General features: G+C 40.8%; 1 protein-coding gene across 1 annotated transcript; it reads left to right on the top strand.

The window, feature by feature from the left end:
• The first annotated feature begins 2,185 nt into the window (after positions 1–2,185).
• On the top strand, positions 2,186–10,147 carry vwa1 (von Willebrand factor A domain containing 1). Its single transcript, XM_005454145.4, has 6 exons — positions 2,186–2,575; positions 5,781–6,338; positions 7,247–7,576; positions 7,941–8,216; positions 8,468–8,743; positions 9,214–10,147. The coding sequence occupies exons 1-6, from the start codon at positions 2,491–2,493 to the stop codon at positions 9,240–9,242; spliced, it is 1,554 nt and encodes a 517-aa protein (XP_005454202.1). The 5' UTR covers positions 2,186–2,490; the 3' UTR covers positions 9,243–10,147.
• The last annotated feature ends 4,173 nt before the right edge of the window (positions 10,148–14,320 follow it).

Below are 14,320 nucleotides of genomic sequence, written 5' to 3'. Positions count from 1 at the left end.
TTTGTTTGGTCCCACTTGAATTCTAACATCCTCTTCCATCCATTTATTCCCTCCTACAGTTGGGTTTCCTCTTTGTTTGTGTCTCTCACACACACATACAATATTAATAGTTTCCATGTTGAATCATCCAGTAGGTGACTTCATGCATGCCCGTGCTTAATCGTCCACTTTATTTGCTTTCTACATGTAAATCTTACTTTATTTTTTAAAAAGGCACAGTGGTTGAACACAGAGAATAGTCTGCATGAAGAGCTGTTTATCTTTTTCCACTCTCAAGACTGTGTGCTGTGTAATTTCACAGATTCACTCCCAGTGGTTTGAATGCTGAAAGTATTTGTGGTCACTCTTGGTAAACCAGAGGTTTCCTTAATCTTTCGGATAGCTGGAATACTTGGTAGTCTTGCCGTTATAGTAAATAAGATGGATGCAAAAGTCTAAATATTGCTCTTTGAAGACAAAATGTACAAGTATGTCACAAGGGAATATATAATCCAAAAAAAAGTTATGTTTGAACAACTTCCTTTGTTTCTACTCGTATTTCTGAATTTTTCAATTGTTACAAACCCCGTATTAGACAGTTCTTCCCTTTGGCGAGTCCTTTTAATGACTTGTGAGCAAAAAACTATTAAGTGACTTTTTTGGTGGGTTCTCTATTTCCAGCTCTGTTAATGGGGTAATTTGAAGACTTAACTCTTATCCTGGATCAGATTCAAGATGTTGACGCCTGGATAGTGGAGCCTATTTACTATTCTGAGTTACAGGAGAGACAGGAGAGAGAGGAGGAGTGAAAAGCTAAAGAGCGAGCTGTGTCAAGTAACAGTAACCACGAGGAAGTTCAAGGAGTCCTACCTTCAAAATAAACGGATCAGTTGCTCACGTGCTTCAGCAGTGTTGGCTGATTTGATTGCTTTTCCACGCTGTATGGAAACAAGTTTATAGGCAGCTTAAATGTTCTGGGAAATACTGGGAATCATGCAACCACACCACGCATGCAAACTTTGTTTTCCAGTTTCCAGAAAAAAGTTCATAAATGACTTTTCTAGCAAAGCATCAGAATCATGAAAGTGGCTGGCTACACATCTAAACAAACTTACTAATGTTTTCATGACTGGATTCAAGCATTGATACATATGCTTGAATCCAAGTTGATATGATCTTTTTCTCCCACATGAACCCTGCTCTTGTTTGTGAAGTATGTGAAACCTTAGTGCTGCTTCACTTAGAACCCCATTGCCCCATATAACATGATACTAAGTGAGAAAATTGGGTTTTTGAAGCCTTAAAAGACTAGATTTTAAAATTATTTTCTGGAGAGTTCCAATTACTCCGCAACGGAGTGATTTTAATTTTTTGGTTAAAGTTTTGCCACTCCATACTGAGGCGGTCAGGAGGAATCTGGAGCCATCTGTAAAACTCGGTGGAGGCTCAGTCATGGTTTGGAGCTACATTTCAGTCACTGGTGTTGGAGATCTTGTCAAAACTGATGCAATTATGAATGTAGAAAGGTACCATCAGATTTGGATCCACTATGCAATACAATGCAGAAAGAATCTGATTTGCAGCAGCTTTATGCAGCATGACAACGATAGAAAACACTCTGCCAAAGCAGTAAAGGCATACCTGGATAGAAACACACAGTGGACTGGTCTCCACAGAGCCTGGAGCTCAACATTATTGAAGCAGTGTGGGATCACCTCGACAGAGAACAGAACAAAAGACAGCCAACATTCAAAGAAGAGCTTTGAATGTCCCTCAAGACGCCTGGAGAAGTATTCCTGAAGACTACTTAAAGAAATTACAAGGTTGCCTAAGAGAGTTCAGACTGTTGAGGAATAGTCATAGTCTGAAATGAAGCTTTCTGAATGAACTGTCTTTAGGTTTTGTTTAATGTCTGTTTAAATAAAAAATGAAGTGCTGAACATGATTTATTTTTACATTGTTACAGCTGTTGACAGTTATAAAAATAAAATTAGGTAATTAGGCTGCTTAACATCAAAATATCATAATCATTAAATACCCCCCTCTTTACAAAAAAAAAGAAAAAAAAAGAAAAGAAAAAAAGATTTGGTTCCTCTCGGGTAAAAATCCTGCTCCATTCCGCTTTGCTTTGCAGTAAGACATCTTATTTTGAAAGTGTTCCCGGAATTTTTGGTTTCGCTTCGTGTCCCGAGCGCGGGCGAAGCGCGTTTGGGTTAATCAGGAGCGTCCAAATCTTACGCACGCAGTCTGGAAGTTTTCGCTCCAGTTTAAGTTTAACTCCCAGTGACTCCGGTTACAGACAGCATGATCATGGTCAGAGAAGAAGAAAGATAAGAAGCTAAATAAAAAAGCCGGGCTGAATGTGACTCATGCAGGCTGAATTATGCCTCTGCCTGTGATTTACTGACCGGGAGTGCGCTCCTCAGGCTGGATGTATGGTTGACTGAAGAAGTCGTAACATTTGTCCCACATATATATTTGCTTCCGTGGAGCTAACTCGTGAGAGTTGTGATGGAGGGCCACATGTTGTTTGCGTGGATGCTGATGTGTTTGCTCCTGCAGCCCTCAACCGCACAGAACAGCCCACCTGAAGGAGGTAAGCGCCGCTGATTCAGTGGAAACCAGTCTAATTATAATTATTTGCATTGCATAACAGGGGGGAGATAGCGACTAGCAGAATAACATTTATTTTTTAAAAAAAGAGAAGAAGATTACAAATTAAACAACGTGAGCCACAATGATCTGTAATTTTTGTAAATGAAGTGACTTAAAGCGTTGGTGCCACATAATAAAAGGAATACAGTTGGGCTCGGGGCGGATTAGGGTGGGGTTGACATTACACCAGTGTTCTCAGTAAAGTGGCATGACTCCAGGTATTGAATTGTCTGTTGATGAAATCTTACAGCCAGGAGCAGCGGCTTCATACAGTAGGGCTAGGGGCATGGGTGGTGGCACTCTGAGCGACCACCCAGGCATGCTGAGGATGGCTTCAGGTGCTCCCAGGAATTCTCAGGTTATTGTCAGTTGATGACATCTCAGGGCTTTACAACAGACTTCTAATAAGGGGAAGACCAAATAGCCTCCAGGTCTGCTGGAAAAGGTTTCCTGTTTTTAAATGATAAATTGGTTGATTTTAGTAGAACACAAGAGTGCAAAGAATGACAGATTTGATGCATCTTATGCTTTGTTTTTTCTAACATGCTCCTCCTTATAGGCTGTTTTTGATTCTGATCAGTAACTGCTGATTTGCAGACTCCAAATCTAAACAAATCCTTCAGCTCTTATCATAGCAGTGCCTTTGTGCCATTCTGGCAAAGCTCATGACCGCAAAGTGACAGAGATTTCACTCGGTGGTGATGGCACTGGCAGGTTTCTTAGTGAGAGTGGATATTTATGAGTGCCTATAGTTAGGGATATGCTGAAGGTTTGCTGTTCCATTTATAGGGATACGATGAGACAACTTGGTCTACGGTAATTGGGCTTTATATAAATGTACTTGCTGTTTTTACTCTCTAGTTAAATAAAGGTCTTCTGTCTGTAACCTTTAACACCAGTTATAAATCACTAATAATTAACCATATGTCTAATAAAGGCTCAAAAAGTAAAGTTATACTATGCTCTAAACCCGGGATGTCAAACTTATTTTATGTTTACTTTGATCTGAGTGGGCCAGACCCGTGTAAAGACATTTAACTCTGCGTTTCAGCCCCACCCCATGTCTTAATAGAAAACAAAGTCCAGTTTCAACAGTAAGTCTTTCTAGATGATAGAGAAATGTTGCTGTAGTGCAGCACATTAGGTAAATCTGCCAGCACTAATAAATAAATGTGTAACAAAGTTCTGGTAGTTCATTGTCCAGACTGTCCTGTAATTACAAAACTGAAAGTTTTGACTGCGTGCTGATAGTAAAAAACAAAACAAAAAAAACAGAAACTTATGTAGTAGGTAGATTACTTTAGTGTGGTAGAGATCTTTATCGGAAGGAAAAAGCTGTAAAACTTACATTTTAACAAATCCTGAATTAACGCTCTCCTTCACATTTTCCAAAGCTGCCCGATTCGGGCCCCCTGGGCTCTATGTTTGGCACCCCTGCTTTAGACCTTTGACTGTCTGAAAATGAAGTAGCTTATTGTATTGTATTATACTGAGGCAGTGCCTTGTACCTTCCAGAGACCAGTCATCAACCACTGGTAACAATTTTGTGCCTTATATTTTTTGGCTACTTCTGGTTGTTCCCATGTTACAAGGCCTCACCAGTGTGGGTAGGTCTGGATGTTTTTATTTGGCAGAGTTTTATGCTTCTCATGACAAAACTCCAAGGGGGGATTTTTGCATTACGAGCTGCAGTCAAACCAGCGACACCACAAGGTCCTTTAAAGACAATGTGCAAAATTAGACAGGAATACCACTCAATTTTATTCATTTAAACTTATATAGTGCTTTTCTACTCTTGCTGACCACTTAAAGCTTTATCTTTTTCATATCGTTCTCATCCCAACATACAACCTATTGTAAATCTTCACTGTGTTTTTAGCCAAAAAAAACCCCTTATAACATACCCATATGTTTTTGTAAGGTGCTCAGCCTGATCTGCTTGCTGTTTTAGTCACGCTTCATTTTTCTCCATCACATCATTAGCTAAGATCTGTAGTGCATGCGATAACCCAAGACAGCATTCAACCACGGCAATAAACAACGATCAAATGGTTCTGTCCAGCAGTAGGTCTGAAGATAAAGGCGTACCTGCACAAACGCAGAGGTAAGGAGCTCCTATAAGCAACAGCACTCTTGCTCCAAACAAGAGTAATGTAAGGAATTCTTTAGGTTGATAGGGGGGAAAAAAGGCAGCAAGCATGCAGGCTGGCATGTGTGCACACACGCTTGATTTGTGTGTATACATGCTTCGCTGCTCAGCTTTCGACACTTGAAGCCTAGTCAACACCTCATGTCATGCGTTGGACCTTGACATATTTAAAAATGAGACACTGAATTACACGCCTATATAACTGTGTTTTCTGCAGAATCATCTATGTGTAGTCCAAAGTCTTCAATTTAAAAGTTTCTGATTTGTCGAGTGGCGATTTTAACAGTGGGCAGGATTTCTTTTGGATCCGTGCACAATCTGTAGATCTGAAGCTAAGTTCTGCTTGTTGTGCTGCTGTTTCCTACTCTGTATATGGTCATCCAGCATTCCTCTTCATCTCTCACATGAAACTGGCAGTACCCCCCAGCTTCATTCCTCTCCTTTTAACGCCTTTTATTTCCCTCGTCCCGCCTCCTTTCTCCACTCTCTCCCTCTCTCCCACCAGTACCCAGCACAGCTACTTTTTTGCCGTCCTGCCTGTTCCTCTACTTTGGGCATTGTTCCTTCTGTTAAAAGATATGCAAAATTAGGGAGTGGAAAAAAAAATAATCCACCCGTAGCTTTGTGCTTGGATGCCTTTAATCCGTCATCCAACTTTTGAAGTTACAGTATCATGATGCCCGCATCAGTTTTGCACTTCCTCTGTTTGTTTTACAGTCTTCTTATCTCCAAAACCACAGCCTATTTTGGGGCTTTTTGCTTTAACTTTCTTCTGCTTTCATGTAAAACAAACGATTTTCTCCATAAGATTTGTTCACTGTGACACTGTTTTTTTCTCTCATAAAAACAGGATGGAAATGTGTGTAGGGGGAAGCAGGAAAAAAGACCTGTGGAAAAACAGAATCATAGAGAGAGTTGTTGACGCAAGTCAGCAACTGATTCTGCCCGCCTGATATGCATATTAATGACTGTATTGATGTTTGTTGCTACTCCACAGTGCTGAACTGCTGTGAGGGGGACGTCCTCTTCTTGGTGGATTCCTCGGGGAGCGTGTCATCCTACGAGCACTCCCGAATGCTAGCCTTCCTGTCCGAGCTCATCTCCCCCTTTTCGCTAGGAGAGGACCAGGTAAGGGTAGGACTTCTGCAGGTGGGCACCAAACCACGTCTCGAGTTTGGCTTTGATAAATACAGCACCCAAAGCGGCCTTCAGGCAGCTTTGAAAACCATCAAGCCTCTCAGGGGGGACACCAACACAGTTGAGGCGCTGAAAATGGTGAAGGAGTGGGTCCTGCGACCTGGAAAGGCTGGCGGCGCCCGGGAAAGGCTCCCGAGAGTGCTAGTGTGGCTGACTGATGGGGTAAAACCAGGGGATGTGACTGGACCGATGGCTCAGCTACGGGACGATGGTGTGGCCGTGCTGGTCGTGTCCACTGGCCATGGCAACTACCAGGTGTTGAGGCAGGTGGTGAGCCCACCTGTGGAGGACCACCTGCACTTTGTGGACATTGACGATATGAGCATCATCACAAAGGAATTCCGGGATGCCATTATTGGTGAGTACGGCATGGGTAGTGTCTTTATGTGTTGCAAATAAAAGATTTAAAGAATTAACATGACAATGGCAGATAATTAGAATTTGTTGTCGGATTGAACACAACACACATTCTGCTCAGTAAAAAATGTGTATCTGCAGATGCCTGTACTACAAACAAAGGATAATATATTATTTATGATTGATCCTGACCAATTAAAGCTGGATTGCTCATACGCTTCAGTAGCTTTGAGAAACCCCCCTTCCATCAAACAGCTACAATAACACTTATATCCTGCCTCAGTGATGTATTACATGTCTCTCTGTGCTTCTCCCCAATTCCACACATGCTCCTGAAGACAAGGAGACCAACTAGCCGGGACACTCTGTGTGCATGTGTATGAGTCCCTGTAATGAGATAGGCCAATCTATTAATGGATTAATGATTCACCATCTCTTTCTGCTCCATCCAACACTATGCCCAACATGACACACACACATATATGTTTATATATAGAGACCTGGAAGATGAGCCATTTCTCTGGATGGATTAGGTAACTGCCATAACACTCACAAGGGACACTACAGCATTTATACAGCAGCTGTAAGACATGATGCGTAATAGAAAATAGGGCTTGTGTAGAACAAGGTGGAATGCATCAGTCCTTGCTGGGTGCATAAGGATCTAATCACAGGTATCAGTGCATCTGCGGAATTTGTTATTTCGTTGCAGGGCCTCACTGGGTTGGCTATTTCGGGTTGTCTCAGTGCTGTCGCTGTGAATGCATTTAGATATCAAAGTCTGGGAGTCTATGTGGGTAGCTGACTGAAGCCAAGGCACTTTTAGTGCTCCTTCTGTCCTCTTTGAAAATTAAAATGATAACTGAACCCCAACAACACGCTAACACGAGGTCCTTCCGTCTCCAACAGAGATCATCCGAGCTGAACGAATTCACGTTCGAGACGTCTCCACCAGCTCCGCCACGCTGCAGTGGCGACCCGTTCTGTCCGGGTTGACGGGCCACTATGAGATCCGCTTCACTGAACTTCGGAAAGGAGTCGGTGGGGTTGAGACCAGTAGGCCTGATACCAGTGGAGCCACTGAAGGAAGTCTCTTCCAGAGACTTACGCAGACTGCGGACTCCAGCACTGCCAGATTAACTGGCCTGAAGCCTGACACCAACTATATCGCCATACTGAGACCACAGTCCAACGAACAAGCCTTTAACGAGCTCAATGTCACCTTCAGAACTAAACCAGGTTGAGTTCTCTCTCTATATACGCTTGCTTTGCAACTTGCACAAAACCTTTTCAGTGGTTTGCTATAAATATAAAAAGTCAAAGTTCTAATTTGCTTTTGCAGTCTCTAAAATTTAGAAATTTGCTCTTTTTATCTGTTCTACATGCATCACTGTCAATTTTGTTGCCATTCTGAATGAAATGTCTTTGTTATAGGCCCACGATAAGAAAATAAAAGCTAAATCCACTACAATTAAAAAGCTTGTGTAAAAGATTTTATTTTGTGGTTCGGTGAAGAAGAAAAAATTCAAAGTGAAAATCGTCATATTCTCTTCATATTTTTTCTACTGCCTCAGCAATTGTTCTCGTCTCTCTTACACACCAGAGGTGCTGAGCCCAGCTGTGGTAACAGTTTCCGAGCCTGGACAAACCAGTGTTCGGGTCAGCTGGGGTCCTCTCCAGCCAGGGATGGTTGAGGGTTACTCTGTTGAGTATTCTGCCCTGCCCACGGGTAAAGTGCACTATGTCCAACTGAGTCGAAGTCAGAACTCTACTCTGCTCAGAAACCTCCAACCAGATACCACTTACTTGGTCACTGTTACCGCCAGGCACGCCTCAGGAAAGGAGAAAGCCATGTCTGTCAAAGTGTGCACTCAAGAAGGTGAGGTCAAGTTAGGTCATAATCCCACTCCTTCACTGTCTTATGCATTCTGCATCCTAAATTCCGGATAATTGCAGTTCTGTTCAGTTCTGGAATGGTCTGAGCTTTTTAGTTGAACTGGATCCAATAAATTACAGTACAGTCTTTCTGAGTTTCAACAGCTCCTGCTGTTTTGTTTTTTTGTTCCACTGCTTTATAGTTCTCTTTCCTTTTGAAATATAACCTAACTTTTGAATGGTCTCTGTCTCCAGCGACTCCAGCGCTGGCAGACCTCCAGTTGACTACAGTGGGCAGTGACTCAGTAGAGGTTGAATGGAACGGTGGCACATCTGGCTTGAGGGGCTACTGGCTCACTTGGGAGGGACAGCAAAGCTCTGCCCCTGGTCAGCGCTCCTCCCTCTACTTGCCACCCGACTCCCTCTCGACACGGCTCACGCACCTGCCCCCTTCGGCTAGAGTGTGCGTGTCACCCATTTACCGGACGGCACGGGGAGAGGGACTGTGTTGCACGGCACAGTTTCACTCAGGTGAGTGCGGGCCGGATAGATTAAAAAACCACCAAGGAATTGAATTTTTTCTAAGTTAGTTGGTTAATATATTATGGATTAGTTTGAAGTTTTTCTACAAAACACTGAGGTCACATAAGTCTTGTTTATTGAGATCAAACCATTGAAATGCAACACCTTTCTCTTGGATCCTTTTCCTGGTTTAGGTGTGTAACCCACAGGCCTCACCAGCAACAGCCACTAAATATTAATAGTCTTTAAAATCACTTATTTAAATGTAATTTTGCACTGCAGCAAGCTCTGCAAATGAAAGTTGCTCTGTATTGGGAGTGGAAGCAGAAATCACAGTGATTGTTTTCTCATAACATTTTTGTTCAAGTTATTTTAATTCCTTAATAAATGCCCCATGTGTGCACTTTGTATGTAAGTTTCAGAGCTTAAAATGTATAAATACTAATATCTCAGCTGCTTCTTTCCTTCTTTTCCTTTAGATGCATTAGTGTATGGCTTCCAGTCATAGCACCCTGGGACTGCAACTGTACCTTACCAAACATGGAGGGACGAAGGCGAGAAGAATGCTGACTTTCATCCATAATTCTTTTCCGTGCCTTTCCCCTCTGTGGAAATCCTCCAGGAGTGACGTGTGGGTTGGCTTACCGAACACTCATGTGGAAGCCATGGACACTTAAGAGTAGTCGGGGGGGGGAAACAGCCACATGCTGACTGCTGCAATCTGCGACACAAAGGAATAACCGCTTTCCTGTTTTTATCTTCTCATCTGGTTTGCACCTGTACTAAATGATGCTTCACAATAAGGACGCGCATTAAAGAAACATAATTTGTAGGCCTGTTTCACAGCTACAGAGAAGGGTGTGATGGGAATGTTGAGTTTTATGTGGCTTGTTTTGAAAAATGGGTTTCCACCATATGCGGGCCATTTGTTCAAATCTGCTCCCTCCCTCAAATCCACGTAACGCACAGAAAACATCTGATTTACATTTTTGATGAATACAGTGAATTCTGCTTCAGTTGACAGTATTCAAAAGATTAAAGCTTTGGGCAGATTCAGTTACGATTGCTTTGACCTTTCAAGATATTATAAAAACACCAACCACATGCACTGAAAGTAGAGGGATGCTGTATATGATGTGCAGATCGGTGTAACTGAGAGTAGCCTTCTACCGATGTCTTGTACATCTAGTAATATTTATTAATCTGAAAATCATGCAAATATAAGAATCTATAACTTGTTCACAGACATGCTCTTTACATTTTAAGACCTTCTTTTACAGCTGGTCTCTGCTGCCCCCTACTGAAAGGACTACGAGCTTCTCTTTTACTGTATCCTGAAAACATGTATTTTATGCTGACTGCCTTTGGAAATTAATACCAGCTTTCAATAAAGTCATTTTGTAATTTTGTTTACATATTTGGTTGCTTATTTTAAATTTTAGCATATAACAATACTGACTGGAAAAACAGCCAAGTCTGATGGGTATCGCATTAAATTTATTTTAACAGCGATAAAAAAGTACAAACATTAAAAATGTTAAATTAAAAATAAAACTGCAGCTGGTCTGCTGGTGGTCTCCTCTAGTGGCTTTAGTCTGTGAGGTGGACCTCAGGAAAAAACTACTGCTGATGCTTTTTGAGCTGGAGGTGTTAACAGTCCAGGTGACTGATTTTGGACACCCAGACTCCGCCTGCTCTCGAAGCCACTCTAATCTGCAGCGTCTTCTACAAACAACAAAGCTCTAGAATTGATCTTTTGAAATACATTTAGACAACTTGATCCATTTTTTTTTTTATTTTGGTTTATTATTTTATTACTGTTATTTTTTTTATCGAGGCAGCTGATTTAGTCTATCACAACACTGAGGAAAATGGAGAATACCTCTGTTGAGGCTCATTTAAATTTTAGATGAAAAACTGGTGTGTGTGACAGATTTGCTTTCACGCTTTGGGACACGTTTGAGTTTCTATAGGTACATGGCATCATAAAGAACTGGTTGAGTGTCATGGGGAAGGACACTTCAGTAACATTAGCAGCCTTCAAGCTTTTGTTTTGAATTACTTATGTTTTCATCACATCATTGGAGATTCTAAAACTAAAAAACTGATAAACTATGTAATATTTGTACGTGGACAGGTAAATAGAATGGCACATGAATGTGATGGAGGCAAATGTTAAAAGCCTCCATCACAGTCATTAACTTGCATGAATGCCATGTCAACAATGACTTAGAAAGAAAATACATCCAACAGTTTTGGTTGATTTCTGTTTATTTTATGTTGTTGGCTGTGCAAATTAAGACTTTAATCACATTTACTCAGGGCTTTCTTGATTTGATGTTCTTCTGTTTCCCTGGCTGCTCTGTCTGTGGGGATGGTGTTCGCTCTGTGTTGTAGCGTCCTGATGACACCCAGTTTGTGCTCCAGTGGATGATGAGAGTCAAAACATAAATACTGATCCTATGCGTGGGTTAACAGTACAGCTGTAAGCTGTTTTATTACTGATAAAAGCTGTAGCTTTTAAATATCTTAATGTGTTGGTCCGCCAAGTTAATATGATCCTTGAATTTTGGTACGTCCTGAGATTTGATTTTCACCCAGGTGTCATCCACATACCTGAACCAATGACTTGGTGGTGTTCCAGGGTAGGATAACAGAGCCCTCTTTCCCACTTCTTCCATGTACAAGTTAGCCAATATATATTTATATATGTTTATATATCTTCGGTGAACCATACTTGGTGTAGCTTCCCCTGGGTATAGCCTGTGTTATGAGGGCTGGTCAATAACGTTGTCTTGTTCTAACTGCTACAGACAATCTATCACCCTCTTCCTGTAACCACTTCCTGGATCTCTTTTTAGGGCTTCATAAGTATTTTTGTCACTGAACCGGCAACCTTCTGATTACAAGGCGAACTGCCAACTCTTGAGCCACGATCGCCCTAAATAGCAATAATAATAATAATAATTTGATGTAAAAAAGTTTATGAGAATCATTTTATATATTTTTCCATAGCATTACATTTGAATTTAACAGTTCAATCTTTCAAATAACGGACACATATTTGTGAAATCATGATACATTTGTGAATGTATGTTAACAATCTAAATATGCATATGTACAGACAAATGCATTTAAAAAACAAGGAAATTATGTTTTATTACATTACAGTGATTTTACGTTAATTTACATTTGAAATGTGAAATCACAGTCTATTTATGTAAATTTAATGATATTCTAGAAGAACAGAACAAAACTGTAAAATACTTTTATATTAGGATTTTTTTTACAGTGTACAGAACAAGCAAAGAATAATAGTACAGTTAACATAAGAATTATATTAAACAACATAGTCCCCAAATTAAACAAATATAGATTTTAAAAAAATAATAAACAAACAAACAAAAAAACTCAGCACCAAGTATCATTTTCTAAATTAATTCAACTCATAATGTCTCAGAAACTAAAGGTAACCATATTTCTTCAAAATCTACTCCCTTTCCACCAACAATATAAGTAAGTCATTCCAATACAATGATGCCATCTCCTTTACCCACATATGACTTGAGGGTACATTCATTTTCTTCCAATACAAAGATATTAACTGCCTGGCTTGCAGGAGTCCAGAGTCAATTAATTTTAGCTGTCTGGAGCTAAAATCACAGTTCTTTGGCTATATATACCCAACACACACATTTATGCTTCAACAGGTATATTTACTCCAACAATCTTAGATAGAGTTTGCGTGATTGATTTCCAGTACTGCTGTAATTTAGGACAGCTCCATACACAGTGAAGCAGAGTGCCCTTCTTGTCTAAACATTTACTGCAGCTATCTGGGATGACAGGCGACCAGCGATTCAGTTTGACTGGGGTTATGTAAGTTCTCATCAACCACTTATATTGTAGGAGTTTCATCCTTGTATTAATTGATTGTCTTTGGGCTTTTAAACATGCAGTGTCTCAGTCCGCCTCCTGTATCTCCTCTTGGATGTCAGCCCATGTGTCCAACTTGTCAGTGGCGTATTCCTTATCATGTCTTAATAGAGCTGTATAGTATTTTAGTTGCTCGGAGGCTCTTAACTCATTTGCAGACTTTTAGGAGTAACCTCTTTTGTCTCTATCTGGTACTCATGACCTTTGACCAATGGTCATGACAATTTGCATATTAATGATGAAGAAACTGACCTCACAGCTAATTGTTAGCCAGTGGTGTAGTTTCAGTCATTCTAGAAATGCACCCTTTCTAAGGTCGGGGAAACCTGCAGTCAGCTGAGACTGAAGAGGTCTCTTGGATGAATGACGAAACATTTCTTGCACTGAAAGCGCTACATCCAGATGAACAGAATCTACTTTTGGGGCTTTCCTTACCTGGATGATTATTTTGTCTTGATGCATGCTCAAAGGGAAAAGCATTAGAGGGAGGGAGGAACAAAGGAGAGTAAAGAAAACAGAGCAGGAGGGAGGAAAATGGAGAGAAAGAAGGGAAAAGAAGACACTGAGAAAAGGAGGACAACAAGAATACAAGGAGGGAGTAACACAGAAAGACAGGGCAGGTAAAGACGAAGGACAACAAGGAAAGAAGGCAGAGAGGAAAACTGAGATGATGGGAAGACAGGAAAAGAGCGAGGGAAGGAGGAATATAAGTAGAGAGGGAGGAAGACAGGAATAAAAGGGGTGAGGGAAGATAGGAATAGAGTGAGGGAAGAAAACAGAAACAAAAATAGAGGAAAAACAGATGAAAACTGAGAAGACTACAAGAAGAGCGAAGGAGGAAGAGAGAAAGACTGAAAAGAAGATAACAGGAAGAAAACAGGGAAAACAATGTTAAGAGTGACAGGTGACAGGAGTACAGGGAAGGAGGAAGACAAAGACTGGACAGGTAAAGGACAGCAAGGAAGGAAGGGAGTGAGGTAAACAGAGGAAAACTGGAAAACTGAGCAGACAGGAATAAAGGGAGAAAATAGAGAGGAAGACATATAAAGAGGGAGGAAACCGAGAGAAATACAAGGAGAAAACCAGGAAAGAAGGCATTGAGAAAGGGAGGACGACAGGAATACAATGACAGAGGAACACAGAAAGATGGGACAGCTAAAGGAGGAGGAAAACAAGGAAGGAAGGGAGAGAGGATAGACAGAAAAAACACAGAAGACAGGGCAAGGCAAGAAAATGAGGAATTTCCTCTTTTTATTTCTCATTAACAGACACTCACTTATCCTGCAGCAGAAATTTAACTACCAACCACTTGCTTGGCTTAAAAATCAAAGTCTAGGCACTCAAGGCAGGTTTTGAAAAAGTAATAAAAGACATTTATTTTAGTGGCTAAAACCATTTATAAAAAAAAAAAATACACAAACCCATATCAGCGTGTGCCTTCTTCAGGGTGTAGATACACAAAGCTAGTACAAACAAAACAGGTGTGCTAACACTTATTACATGCATCATTTTCATCAGTCTCTGGGGGCAGTAGTTTACGCCATTATACACTCCCATGTCATTTTTAGCCCTATGGAAATGCCAGTATGAATGGTATTTTCAGTTTCGGTATTTGGAAAAAGGTTTTTGCTTTAAATGCAGTGTTAACTT

This window comes from Oreochromis niloticus, linkage group LG20 (genome assembly GCF_001858045.2).
Source record: "Oreochromis niloticus isolate F11D_XX linkage group LG20, O_niloticus_UMD_NMBU, whole genome shotgun sequence".
In the NCBI taxonomy this organism is placed as follows: domain Eukaryota; kingdom Metazoa; phylum Chordata; class Actinopteri; order Cichliformes; family Cichlidae; genus Oreochromis; species Oreochromis niloticus.
Note: the sequence above shows the minus strand (reverse complement) of the source record. Positions and strands in the feature narration are given on the sequence as shown.

Excerpts from the sequence above, each read along its gene's own strand:
- vwa1 (XM_005454145.4), top strand. The coding sequence starts at position 2,491 with ATGGAGGGCCACATGTTGTTTGCGTGGATGCTGATGTGTTTGCTCCTG. Across the intron at positions 6,339-7,246 it reads ATTCCGGGATGCCATTATTG|AGATCATCCGAGCTGAACGA; the intron begins GTGAGTACGGCA and ends CGTCTCCAACAG. Across the intron at positions 7,577-7,940 it reads CACCTTCAGAACTAAACCAG|AGGTGCTGAGCCCAGCTGTG; the intron begins GTTGAGTTCTCT and ends CTTACACACCAG.